Source organism: Microcaecilia unicolor, chromosome 6 (genome assembly GCF_901765095.1).
Source record: "Microcaecilia unicolor chromosome 6, aMicUni1.1, whole genome shotgun sequence".
Lineage (NCBI taxonomy): Eukaryota > Metazoa > Chordata > Amphibia > Gymnophiona > Siphonopidae > Microcaecilia > Microcaecilia unicolor.
The window spans coordinates 285589289-285601550 of NC_044036.1; the positions used below are offsets into that span (position 1 = coordinate 285589289).

General features: G+C 42.1%; 1 protein-coding gene across 2 annotated transcripts in view; it reads left to right on the forward strand.

The window, feature by feature from the left end:
• Window positions 1-12262, forward strand: part of VAV2 (vav guanine nucleotide exchange factor 2) — a 362905-nt gene that overhangs the window by 300624 nt on the left and 50019 nt on the right. For both annotated transcript variants that reach the window (XM_030207689.1, XM_030207690.1), the window contains exons 9-11: window positions 3575-3674; window positions 6864-6959; window positions 9832-9900. In XM_030207689.1, coding sequence (XP_030063549.1) covers window positions 3575-3674; window positions 6864-6959; window positions 9832-9900 — 265 coding nt within the window. The remainder of the gene's footprint in view (window positions 1-3574; window positions 3675-6863; window positions 6960-9831; window positions 9901-12262) is intronic.

The following is a 12262-nucleotide window of genomic DNA, read 5'->3' on the forward strand; positions in this document are numbered from 1 at the left end:
GAGGGTAAAGCAAACATACCAGGTTACTCATAGCAAGACAGAAATAACCAAAGGGGAAAAGAGGGGACCAGAAGGGGATGGAAGCGAAGGGAACTAGAAGTCGGCATGTCAGGAAGGGGACGGAAGGCATGTACGAAATAGTGGCAAATTACGCAAACTCCAAATGACTTAGGAGGTCTTTTACAAAGGCATGGTAGCGTTTTTAGTGCACGCTAATGATTAACATGTGCTAAATGCTAGAGATGCCCATAGGAATATATGGACGTCTCTAGTGTTTACATATGCTTATTTTTAACACACGCTAAAAATGCTAGCGTGCCTTTATAAAAGGACCCCTTGGTTATTCTAATGAAAAAGTCTCTTTAAAAAGCCAAGTTTTTAAAGCTGTCTTGAAATTCTTACAAGAGTATTCAACCTGAACTGGAAGAGTGAGGGAATTCCAAAAGAAAGGAGCAGCAAAAAAGAAAGCTGGTGATGAATGATGAGTGAATTCTAACAACTGATTTAGGGTTAGGGAGAACCAATCTGTGATCATTAATAGAGCGAAGGAGACGAGCAGAAGAGTAAGGAATGGTCAGGGTGGCAAGGTAATCTGGAAGTCCTACTGTATGTGCTTTAAAGGTAAGAGTGTGCAACTTAAAGATAATGCTCTGTGCAGTGGGAGGCCAGTGGAATTTTGTAACAGTGGAGAAAAAACATAGTAACATAGTAGATGACGGCAGAAAAATACCTGCACGGTCCATCCAGTCTGCCCAACAAGATAAACTCATGTGTATACCTTACCTTGATTTGTACCTGTCTTTTTCAGGGCACAGACCGTATAAGTCTGCCCAGCACTATCCTCTCCTCCCAACCACCAGCCACGCCTCCCACCACCGGCTCTGGCACAGACCGTATAAATCTGCCCAGCACTATTCCCCGCCTCCAAACTACCAGTCCCGCCTCCCACCACCAGATCTGGCACAGACCGTATAAGTCTGCCCACCACTATCTTCGCCTCCCAACCACCAACCCCTCTTCCCCCCACCGGCTCCACCACCCAATTTCGGCTATCAAGCTTGTGTGCATGGCAGATGAGTTTAATAGCTGTATTCTGGAGTATTTTTAAAATTTTATTTGATCGTGAGCAACGTAAGTATGAGATATTATAGTAATCCAATCTAGTCCTAAGAAGTGACAGAACAAGGGAATGAAATGTAGATTGATCAAAATATCTACAGACAGAATGTAATTGGCAGAGTGAAAGCTGGCTATTTTGGAGATGTTCCGAGGGCAACGTCAGCACTTGGCTGGTTAAGTGCCAATATTCAGCACTTAAGTGTCCAGGGTAATTGCATAAATGGAACTGCATAAAGCACAACCCTATTTGTATGCAGCAACCAATGGCTGGTACCGCATACAGTTCAAGCTTCTCCTACTTACCTACAAATGCACTCGATCTGCAGCCCCTCATTACCTCTCTACCCTCATCTCTCCTTACGCTCCTACCTGTAACCTCTGCTCACAGGACAAATCCCTCCTCTCAGTACCCTTCTCCACCACCGCCAACTCCAGACTCCGCCCTTTCTGCCTCGCCTCACCCTATGCGTGGAATAAACTCCCTGAGCCCATATGCCAAGCCCCCTCGCTGCCCATCTTCAAATCCTTACTCAAAGCCTACCTCTTCAATGTCGCCTTTGGCACATAACCATTATACCTCCATTCAGGATATCTAGACTGCCCCAACTTTACATTTCGTCCTTTAGATTGTAAGCTCCTTTGAGCAGGGACTATCCTTCTTTGTTAAACTGTACAGCGCTGCATAACCCTAGTAGCGCTTTAGAAATGTTAAGTAAGTTAAGAACAAGAATAGCCATATTTTGATTATTGGACATGCTGGTCGAGCTGAACATTTGAGAAGAAGCTAAGTGGATTATAACTATGATATTGGACTGAATTGAACTGGTTTAAACATTAACCTAAGCTGTTCTCGTATCTCCTGTGGGTTTTACATGCGTTTGTCACACTGGTTGAGTTTTTGAACATTTCTTTTGGGCACTCTACCTAAGTAGAGTTTTTTTCAGTCCTGTGATGGTGAGCCATGCTCATTCCTTATAACTTTGGTTGGCTGAGTGGCTTTAGTGAAGCTTTTTACTTCACTTTTTTGTGAATGCTTAAATGTGTATTTCTTTCAGTGTACTGCCGCATGCATACTATGTAAGTATAATATATACTAGAATTGATAGATTTTCACTTTAAATTTTAACTGCCAGATCCTCGACCATTCTTCTAATGTTTGGAGATCCCTTATCATGGTTTCTTCTGTCTCCAGGGTATCCACTGTATTGGCTATCTTCGTGTCATCTGCAAAAAGGCAAACTTTTCCTTCTAACACTTCAACAATGTCTCTCAGAAATATATTAAACAGAATCGGCTCCAGCACTGTTTGCTAAGGCACTCATCTCTTTTTTTCTCCAAGCAAATTCCATTTACCACCACCCTCTGCCGCCTGTTGGTCAACCAGTTTCCAATCCTTTTCATCAGTTTGGGTCCTAAGTTCAGCCTTCTCAGCTTATTCACGAGTCTTCTGTGTGAAATCCTCCTTCAGCAGCGATTTCAGTAGTGAAATCTTGTTTCCACAAATTGCATTTGATCTAGCAGTAGTGAAGTCCTTCAGCAGCAATTTCAGTAGTAAAATCTCAAATTTTAACTTTTCCAAATTGTAGTAATCTCTATGATAATATCACATCTGGACTATTGTAACTCTCTTCTGATTGGATCCTGAGCATCAGAGCTTCCCCGTCTCCAGCTGGTGCAAATCTCTGCACTTGGTCTCATTACTATTACTCATACTCATATTACCCCCTTTTATTGTTATGAGCATTGGTTGTCAATCTTTTATCACCCTATTTATAAAATACTTCTCCTGATCATTAAAAGTAAGGACAACAGGCATTCCAGGTTACCTTGCACGGTTCTTGACTCCTTACCTCCCTAACCACCATCTTTGGTCGTCTCAACATAACCAACTCATAGTGCCTGCTGTCACCTGTATACGCCCAGAAACTCTTCGGAAATGACTTTTTCGCACTATGGGCCCTCATCTTTGGAATGAGCTTCCTCTGCACATTCGACTGGAATTGTTGTTGGATAAGCTTAAGACAGGGTTGAAGATCTATTTAAAGGCTTTTCCTGATTGATATGCTGTGCCGCAGTGTGGCTCAGTTGGAGTTTGTCTGACCCAATATTCTGCATTCTTCATTTCACCTCTGTCTTTATCTTGATCTGTATTTATTTCTTCACACTTTGATCTCCCTGTCTCTTTTCCTTTCCATGCTGCCTTGTTTCCCTTTCCTATTAGTTATTGTGGTTTTCTTTCCTGACTGTTATGGTTTGTTATTGTAAACTGCTCAGAAAGATTGCTGATGGTGCTGTATATCAAATCTAAATGAATTTTGGAAATGCTAAAGCGTGCAGAGTAAAACAGTCGGATCTGTCTGAGTTTTTTAAGCAAAGAGATTGGGTGAAAGTTCCTAACAAGTAATAATCATTAGCAAAAGTTCCCTATTAAATTTATGATCTTTTCCTCCTTCAGGCTCCTGATTTATGGAGAGTACTGCAGCCACATGGAATATGCACAGAAAACCTTGGACAGTCTTATAGGAAGCCGAGAGGATGTTAGACTGAAAGTAGAGGTAACTGAATATGAGAAATGTGGTTTCAATGTCTCTATGCAATACCAAAGACCTCCTAGACTTTGTCAAACTCAATGGGAGCTCTGAAATTGTTTCAGCTAATGAGGAACTTTAATTAAACATTTCTATTACCACCTTTATTAATTTTTCAATTTAGCCAAAGCAGTGTACAGTTGACAAAAATGTCATCAACATACTATTAAAACAATTTTTTAAAGTTATGAAATAAGTAAAAATCTACCAAAATAAAATTAGATAGTTCAGAAAGAAGAGGATTGTGTTTCTATTAACCAGTGTAATGAGGAGAGAATGTTACAAGTTCTTGCTTTACTGAGGAATGCTGCTACTTTTATCAACTCTGGATTAAGATTTTGGTAACAGAGGGGCCCTTTTGCTAAGCTGCGTAAGCGCCTACATGCGCCAAAATGGGGTTAGCGCCCGGCTACCGAGCGGCTGTTTCGGTGATTTCATTTTTGGCGCGTGTCTGATACACGCGACTGAAAATTTTTATTTTTGGACGCGTGTATTGGATGTGTGCCAAGTGGCATTTGACATGCCCGGTTACCTCATGAGACGTTACCACTAGGTCATCGGCTGGCAGTAAGATCTCAGACCCAAAATGGATGCACGGCAATTTTCATTTTGCCGCACGTCCATTTTCGGCAAAAATTTAAAAAGACATTTTTTTTACAGGTTTGCTGAAAAATGATTCTGTGCGCACCCAAAACATGCATCTACACTAATGCAGGCCATTTTTCAGTGCGCCTTTGTAAAAATGCCCATAGTAAATGCTGACATATAAAGACCTGCACAGTCCATCCAGTCTGCCCAAAAAGATGGCTACATTTGAATCTGGCATTCTGCACAGGTTCCACTTCTTCATGAAAACAGACTGTAGTCTGCAGAATTCAAATGTACAAGTAGAACCCATTTTCTAGTTCATTACCTCAACCATTCTGCTATGACTAAAACACAGACAAGACCAGATATCCCATACCACAGATAGAGGTGTAGGGAAGTATGAGAGATCCTAAAAATGGGAGATCTAGAAGAAAACTAAATGAAGGGCATAGTGCCAGAGTGGTACCCTTTTGACGCACCATATGCATAGGGTATTTGGTGCCTTCAAAATTTGGTGGCCTATGCCTAAATCCGACCCTGTATCCTAGTATAAATCTTCTGCCTTCCTGTTCATACATGCCTCAGTTCTTGCACTGGGATGTTTCAAGTGTGAGCTACACCCAGTTTGAACCGTTGTGTTGAGATGTGTGTTTCAATCTAGAGATAGAAGAGAATCTGATTATTTGCTGACTTTTTTTACTTACATTTTAAGGACATAAGAATAGCCATACTGGGGCAGACTGATGGTCCATGTAGCCCAGTATCCTGCTTCCAACAGTGGGCAATTCAGGTCACAAGTACCTTGACAGAATCCCAAATAGTAGCAAGATCCATGCTACCAATCCCAGGGACAGCAGTGGCTTTCACCATTTCTCTCTCAATAGCAAACTGTGGACTTTTCCTCCAGGAACTTGTCCAAACCTTTTTTAAACCCAGATACATTAACTTCTAATTTTTATTAATTTTATTCTGTATCTGCACTTGGCCTCTCAGCTGTATGGTAAGCTGTACTGTAGAGAAGCATTAGTATCATAGCTATGTTATTTAAATGTTCTAATGTATGCGTATTAGATGTTTTATTAGTATTATGCAACATCTGTGTTATTTGAATTTCAGTGCTGTTAAATGTACATATTTTGAATTATCATCTGTTAAGCTTGTGGTACAACTATTGCTGCTTTCAGAGATTGATTGAACTGACTGTAATTTCTTCAATATTAATTTCATATTGAAGAAATTACAGTCAGTTCAAAACCTAGCAATAAGGGTGATATTTTTGCTCAAACTGGATGGATCAATAAAACCATATTTCTATAAACTTCATTGGTTACCAGTGATGGCAAGGGTTTATTTTAAATTATGTACCTTGTTTTTTTTGGTCTGTATATAGAAATTCATCATCTTATTTGGTTGTTTTGGTTTTTTTCTCCTTCTGGAGAGACAACTATTTCAGGGTCAGATTTTAGTAAGATTTCCATCAGTAAGTTCGATTAGATTTTTAGAAACTATCCTCATCTCTGTCTTATCAAGCCGCATTAGTGTGGAATTCTGTTCCTATTTTAGTGTGTTCTCAGAGAGTATATCTAAGTTTTCGTAAGCAACTTAAAACTTTTCTGTTTAAGAAATATGTGTGTTAATACTGTTTAATGAATGCTGTATTGTTATCCTGGACAAATTGTTCTGGCTTTTTTTTGGTGTAATCCACATTGAATGGTGAAGGCTTTTGCAGAATATAAGACAGAACTGTAATATAATGTAATATATTTGATCCTGTTTCATGGTGGTCCTATTATTAGATTTCAATTTGCTGTTTTCAGGTTTATCTCATTTATTGTACTTATGCTTATACTTGGTCATTGTTATGCTATTAACAAAATTGTGTTATGATAAACTGTACCTGCTGTACACCGCCTTGGGTGAATCTCTTCATAAAGGTGGTTAATAAATCCCAATAAATAAATAAATAAATTTCAGTAACCTTTTTAGAATTACCCCCATAGTGAACAAAATCTTATTTCAACCACTGGCTGTTTTTTTTTTTTTTTTTTACAATAATTTCTGTTACTGTCCTATCACTGGTATATGTATTGGAAAAACCAATGTGCCCTGCAGCACCTATAGCAGAACAGCGACTTCCCCTAGAATCATCACAAAATCTTAACAGCATACTAGAAAAAATTGCAGTTCCTTATCTCTGAATCTGCTCTAACCTGTAGCCCCCTTTTGAGGAGTCCTTTGTTTTATTCTCTAGCTCTGTGTTTCTCTGCTTCCATGCACAGATAGAGTGGCAGGGGATTTTAGGTGGTAATGAGGCTCATTTTCAAAGCACTTAGCCTCCCAAAGTTCCATAGAAACCTATGGAACTTAGCCTCCCAAAGTGCTTTGAAAATATGCCTCAATGTCCTTTTACTGATACCAGAAGGGTTATTATGTCCTGGTTTGGTGAATGAGCAACTTGGATGCCATTGAGGTCTGCAGAAGTCACTAAAAGAAGCAGGGCACCCCCTGAGTGCCCCTTTCCTGTCTGGTTTGGGATGGTATTTTTATTTCTCCCTTCTCTCTCCATAGGAATGCACACTGAAGGTACAGGAAGGCAAGTTCAAGCTGCAGGATTTATTAGTGGTGCCCATGCAGCGCGTCCTGAAGTATCATCTCTTGCTAAAGGTGCAATAACGTTGTTACATCCTTTATATAATTAGGGGAATAAATAGAATTCAAGAAGGATAATACAGAAACAGGCCATGGTATCAGGGCCGCCGAGAGATTGAGCTGGGCCTGGGGCAAGGCTGCCGCAGGGTCCCCCTCCTGGGATTGTGTCCACCGCCAGGCCACCCCCCAGGATTGTCATTGCCACTACTGCCCCCCATTGCTATTGCTGTCGCCACCCTGGTGCCCCCCCCCCCCCCGATTGCTGCTGCCGCCCGCCGAAACCGTTAACTACCTTGGCTGGCAGGGATCCCAAGGCCCCGCCAACAGAGGAGTTTGTCCTCCACACTGCTGTTCTTCCTTCTGCTGCATGGCCTTCCCCTGCGACTTCTTTTTCTTTCAGGTTTTGCATGTGCGGCCTGAGCGGAAAAGCAGCCCCAGGGGAAGGCAATGCGGCAGACTGTGAAGAAGAGCAGCCTGCTGTGTCTGTTCCTCCAGATCCTCCCTCCTGCGCCTATCGGGACACGATCAACCGGGTCTCATCAGGATCAGGAGAGAGAGAGAGACCCCGGCGCCAGGCCCCCCTTGAAGGCCCAGACCCGGGGAATTTTGCCCCACCCCACCCCCCCCTCTCGGCAGCCCTGCTTGGTATACAAATGAAGTACGGGCTTTGTTTTTACTTGTTAGATGTAGAGGATCTTGTTTGTTTTCAATTGTGCTGGATCTTTACACCTCACTTCTTTGTTGGATCCAGTGGCGCACCGATGTGCCACAAATACAGAGCCCATTTGGATACAGAAAGAAGAGAGCGGGATACCTGCTTCATACACACTGCAGTATTTCAAACCTGGCCCTTCTACCCTCTTCTTTGTCTTGATGTTCTGGGTTTGTTGTTCCCTTCCCCCATTGAATGAGCAGGGCTTTCTAAGACACTGTCCAAATAAGCCAGTCCTTTCACTTTCTCTTGCAATGCCTGTCTCAGCACAAGCAATGCCTGCCCGGATAACCTAGCATGCAGAGTGCATCACATGAAGTCCTAAATCCTATATGAAGCTCATACATGGCAACAGTGTCAACATTAGTGTTTATGCCAACAGAGCTATAAGCCTGCAGACACATTATAGGCTGAAGTGCTGCCAACGTACAGTCACAGCTACCAGTGTACAGTCATAGCACTGCAAGCCATACCACTGCCAATGTACAGTCACAGCATGGTGATCTATGGTGCTGCCAAGAACTTAAGCAGTGTGATTAGTAAAACAGAAGGGTAATTGCACACCAGGATGCCTATGTGAAATGTTAAAAGAATCCATCCATTTTATGCCATTTTTATAAAGGCAAAGTAGACATTTATATGCCTTTAAAAAGAGAGTCCTATAATAAACCCCAGTAGTGCACTAATCACATTGCACAAATTTGCGAAAAACATATTTATAAATATATGCATACAGTATGTAACAGTTCTGCCCACACTGTGTCCCCAGGAATACCTATAGTCTTATAATTGCAGCATGCTTTTTTTTAAACATGTATATACCTGCATGCAGCTTTTTAACAGCCATTTTCTATGGTCTCTAACTAATCAGTGGCACCCCAGAAGAGAAGACAGAAGGAAATAGAATCCAATTCTCAACAAAGAAATAAGCTTGGCAGTCTCTTCCTAAATGACAGAACAAATGGAATTAATGAATTTATTAATGTAGTTAATGAATGCACCCTAAGGTTTGTGCCAATCATAAGTTCATTAGTTCTGAACTTGCAGTTGATGAGAGACAAATGGTGTATTGTCACCCCCTGCTGGTGGGGTGAGCTTGTTGCAAGTCCTTCAGGCACACCTCTGGTGACTGAAGAGGGATGGCCTCAGTTCTCAGGAACTGTGATTATTTCTCTTTAACATGCTCTTAGAGAGACACTTGAAATAACAGACTTTAGTACTTTTGCTAGCAGTTTTATTCTTTAGTCATGTTAAGTTCTTAGTACAAGTATGGCAGCTCCTCTTGAAGTTCCCCACTAAGATCCAAAAAACTCATTCCCTTTAACATCTGTCCTCCTGCCTCCTTCGTTAAGGTATGTGGAAGGGTCTGGGGGGAGGCTGGAGGGGAATCCCGCTAGACCTCCAGGGCTTTTAGTGGCCACTAGGGGGGTTCAGCCCAGCCTGGTCCAGTCATACCAGGGGCCCACTGTGTCGGGTTGGTGGTCCACCAGACCACCGATGAGGTTCTTAGGGTGATGGGTGGTAGGGGGGCCTCCGGCCTCTGACGATGTTCTGCAGGGGGGGCAGGAGGATGTCCACTGGACTGACAGGGATTTTTTTTTTAGGTGGGAGTGGTTGGGAGGGGTCCACTGGACCATCAGGGAGCTGCTCCAGGAAACTGGGAGGTGTAGGACTTAGGGGGGGGCAGGATCAGGAGGGGTCCAAACATCCTTAGGCATACACACAAGAGCTGCACCTACTGCATAATTCTTTTAGGCATGCGCCAGGAATGCTTGGACTCTTACTGACCAATGCTCAAAACTAACATCATGCATATTGCACGCTGTTAGTGTTGAGCATTGGTCAGTAAACCTGACTCGGTACTGAGCCGGTATTTTTCTAGCACTGTTCCTTACAGTTTTGTGCATCGGCCCCTCAGACAATTCCTTCTCTCTGGTTACTTCCCTGGGATCTGTCTGCTATTTCTTTGGGTAGGTAGGCTTTACAGCACTGCATACGTCTAGTAGCACTATAGAAATGATATGTAGTACTAGTAGTAGTAGCATGGTGTGTATGGCTCCTTAGCTCTGGCTTGCCTCATGGCCCTTTGCTCAAGGTATCCTGCAGTAATTCTTAGTAACAGGGTTGCTGAAGCCTGAAGTATTTGCCTGAAGATTCTGGTTTGGATACTTTCAGGAACTCTTGAGCCATTCTACTGATCGACCAGAGAAGCAGCAGCTGAAGGAAGCACTGGAGGCCATGCAGGTATGAAAAAGATCACTTCACTTCATTCAGCTATCTCAATTACAGGATGGGCTGAACAACCAAAGCACAGCTACTTAGGGAGATAGAGTTTAATAACTTGTGGAACAAAACCTTACTCCCTCAAATCACTGTAATTAAAAATATATCTAGGATAAAAGCAAGTACAACCTCTCACATGGAGTGGCCTACTGGCTAGAGCAGTGGGCTAAGAACCAAGAGTTCAAATCCTGCTGGCACTTCTGGCAGCTCTGAGCAAGTCGCTTCACCTTCAGAGACAGGGAAATACCTATTGTACCTAAATCTAACTTGCCTTGAGCTATCAATGAAAAGATATAAACTAATTGAAAATAAATATTGCCATACTAGGAAAGACCAAAGGTCCATTAAGCCCAGCATTCTGTTTCCAACAGTGGCCAATCCAGATCACAAATACCTGGCAAGATCCAAAAAAAGTACAAAACATTCTATACTGCTTATCCCAGAAATAGTGGATTTTCCCCAAGTCCATTTAATAATGGAATATGGACTTTTTTCTTTAGGAAACCGTCCAAACCTTTTTAAACTCTGCTAAGCTAACCGCCTTTACCACATTTTCTGGCAACGAATTCCAGAGTTTAATTACATGTTGAGTGAAGAAACATTTTCTCTGATTTGTTTTAAATTTACTACATTGCAGCTTCATCGCATGCCCCCTAGTCCTAGTATTTTTGGAAAGCGTAAACAGACGCTTCACATCTACCCATTCCACTCCACTCATTATTTTATAGACCTCTATCATATCTCCCCTCAGATGCCTTTTCTCCAAGCTGAAGAGCCCTAGCCGCTTTAGCCTTTCCTCATAGGGAAGCCGTCCCATCCCCTTTATCATTTTCATCGCCCTTCTCTGCACCTTTTCTAATTCCACTATATCTTTTTTTAGATACGGCAACCAGAATTGAACACAGTATTCGAGGTGCGTTCGCACCATGGTGCAATACAAAGGCATTATAACATCCTCATTTTTGTTTTCCATTCCTTTCCTAATAATACCTAACATTGAATTTGCTTTCTTAGCCGCAGTAGCACACTGAGCAGAAGGTTTCAACGTATCATCAACGATGACACCTAGATCCCTTTCTTAGTCTGTGACTCCTAACGTGGAAACTTGCATGACGTAGCTATAATTCGGGTTCCTCTTTCCCACATTCATCACTTTGCACTTGCTCACATTAAATGTCATCTGCCATTTAGACGCCCAGTCTCCCAGTCTCGTTAGGTCCTCTTGTAATTTTTCACAATCTTCCCGCGATTTAACGACTTTGAATAACTTTGTGTCATCAGCAAATTTAATTACCTCACTAGTTACTCCCATCTCTAGGTCATTTATAAATATGTAAAAAACAGCGGTCCTAGCACAGACCCATGGGGAACCCCCACTAACTACGCTTCTCCATTGAGAATACTGACCATTTAACCCTACTCTCTGTTTTCTATCTTTTAACCAGTTTTTAATCCACAATAGAACATTACCTCCTATTCCATGACTCTCCAATTTCCTCTGGAGTCTTTCATGAGGTACTTTGTCAAATGTTTTTGAAAACATAGATACACAATATCAACAGGCTCACCTTTATCCACATGTTTGTTCACCCCTTCAAATAAGTGTAGTAAATTGGTGAGGCAAGATTTCCCTTCACTAAATCCATGTTAGATTTGTCTCATTAATCCATGCTTTTGAATATGCTCTGTAATTTTGTTCTTTATAATAGTCTCTACCATTTTGCCCGGCACCGATGTCAGACTCACCGGTCTATAATTTCCCGGATCTCCTCTAGAACATTTTAAAAATATCGGCGTTACATTGGCCACTCTCCAATCTTCTGGTGCCACGCTCGATTTTAAGGATAAATTACATATTACTAACAATAACTCCGCAAGTTCATTTTTCAGTTCTATCAGTACTCTGGGATAAATACCATCCAGTCCAGGAGATTTGCTACTGTTCAGTTTGTAGAACTGCCCCATTACATCCTCCAGGTTTACTGAGAATTCATAAAGTTTCTCCGACTCGTCAGCTTCGAATACCATTTCTGACACCGGTATCCCACCCAAATCCTCCTCAGTGAAGGACTGTTCATGGGGAAGTAGTGTTTGGGATGGTCATGATTGTTGAGTATAATTATCAAAATCTCAAGGAGGGAGAAGCTTTCAATTAACTGGAAGTTGCAGCAAATATTTTGACTGTGGACAGTATGGTCAGGATTAACTGGAGATCACTCCTGCCAGGGTGGTAAGATAGGTCTGGGGAAGGGCGACAGCTGCCTATGAGTGGGTCCGGCAGGGCCGCCAAGAGACAAAGCCAGGCCCAGGGCAGAGCTGCCCC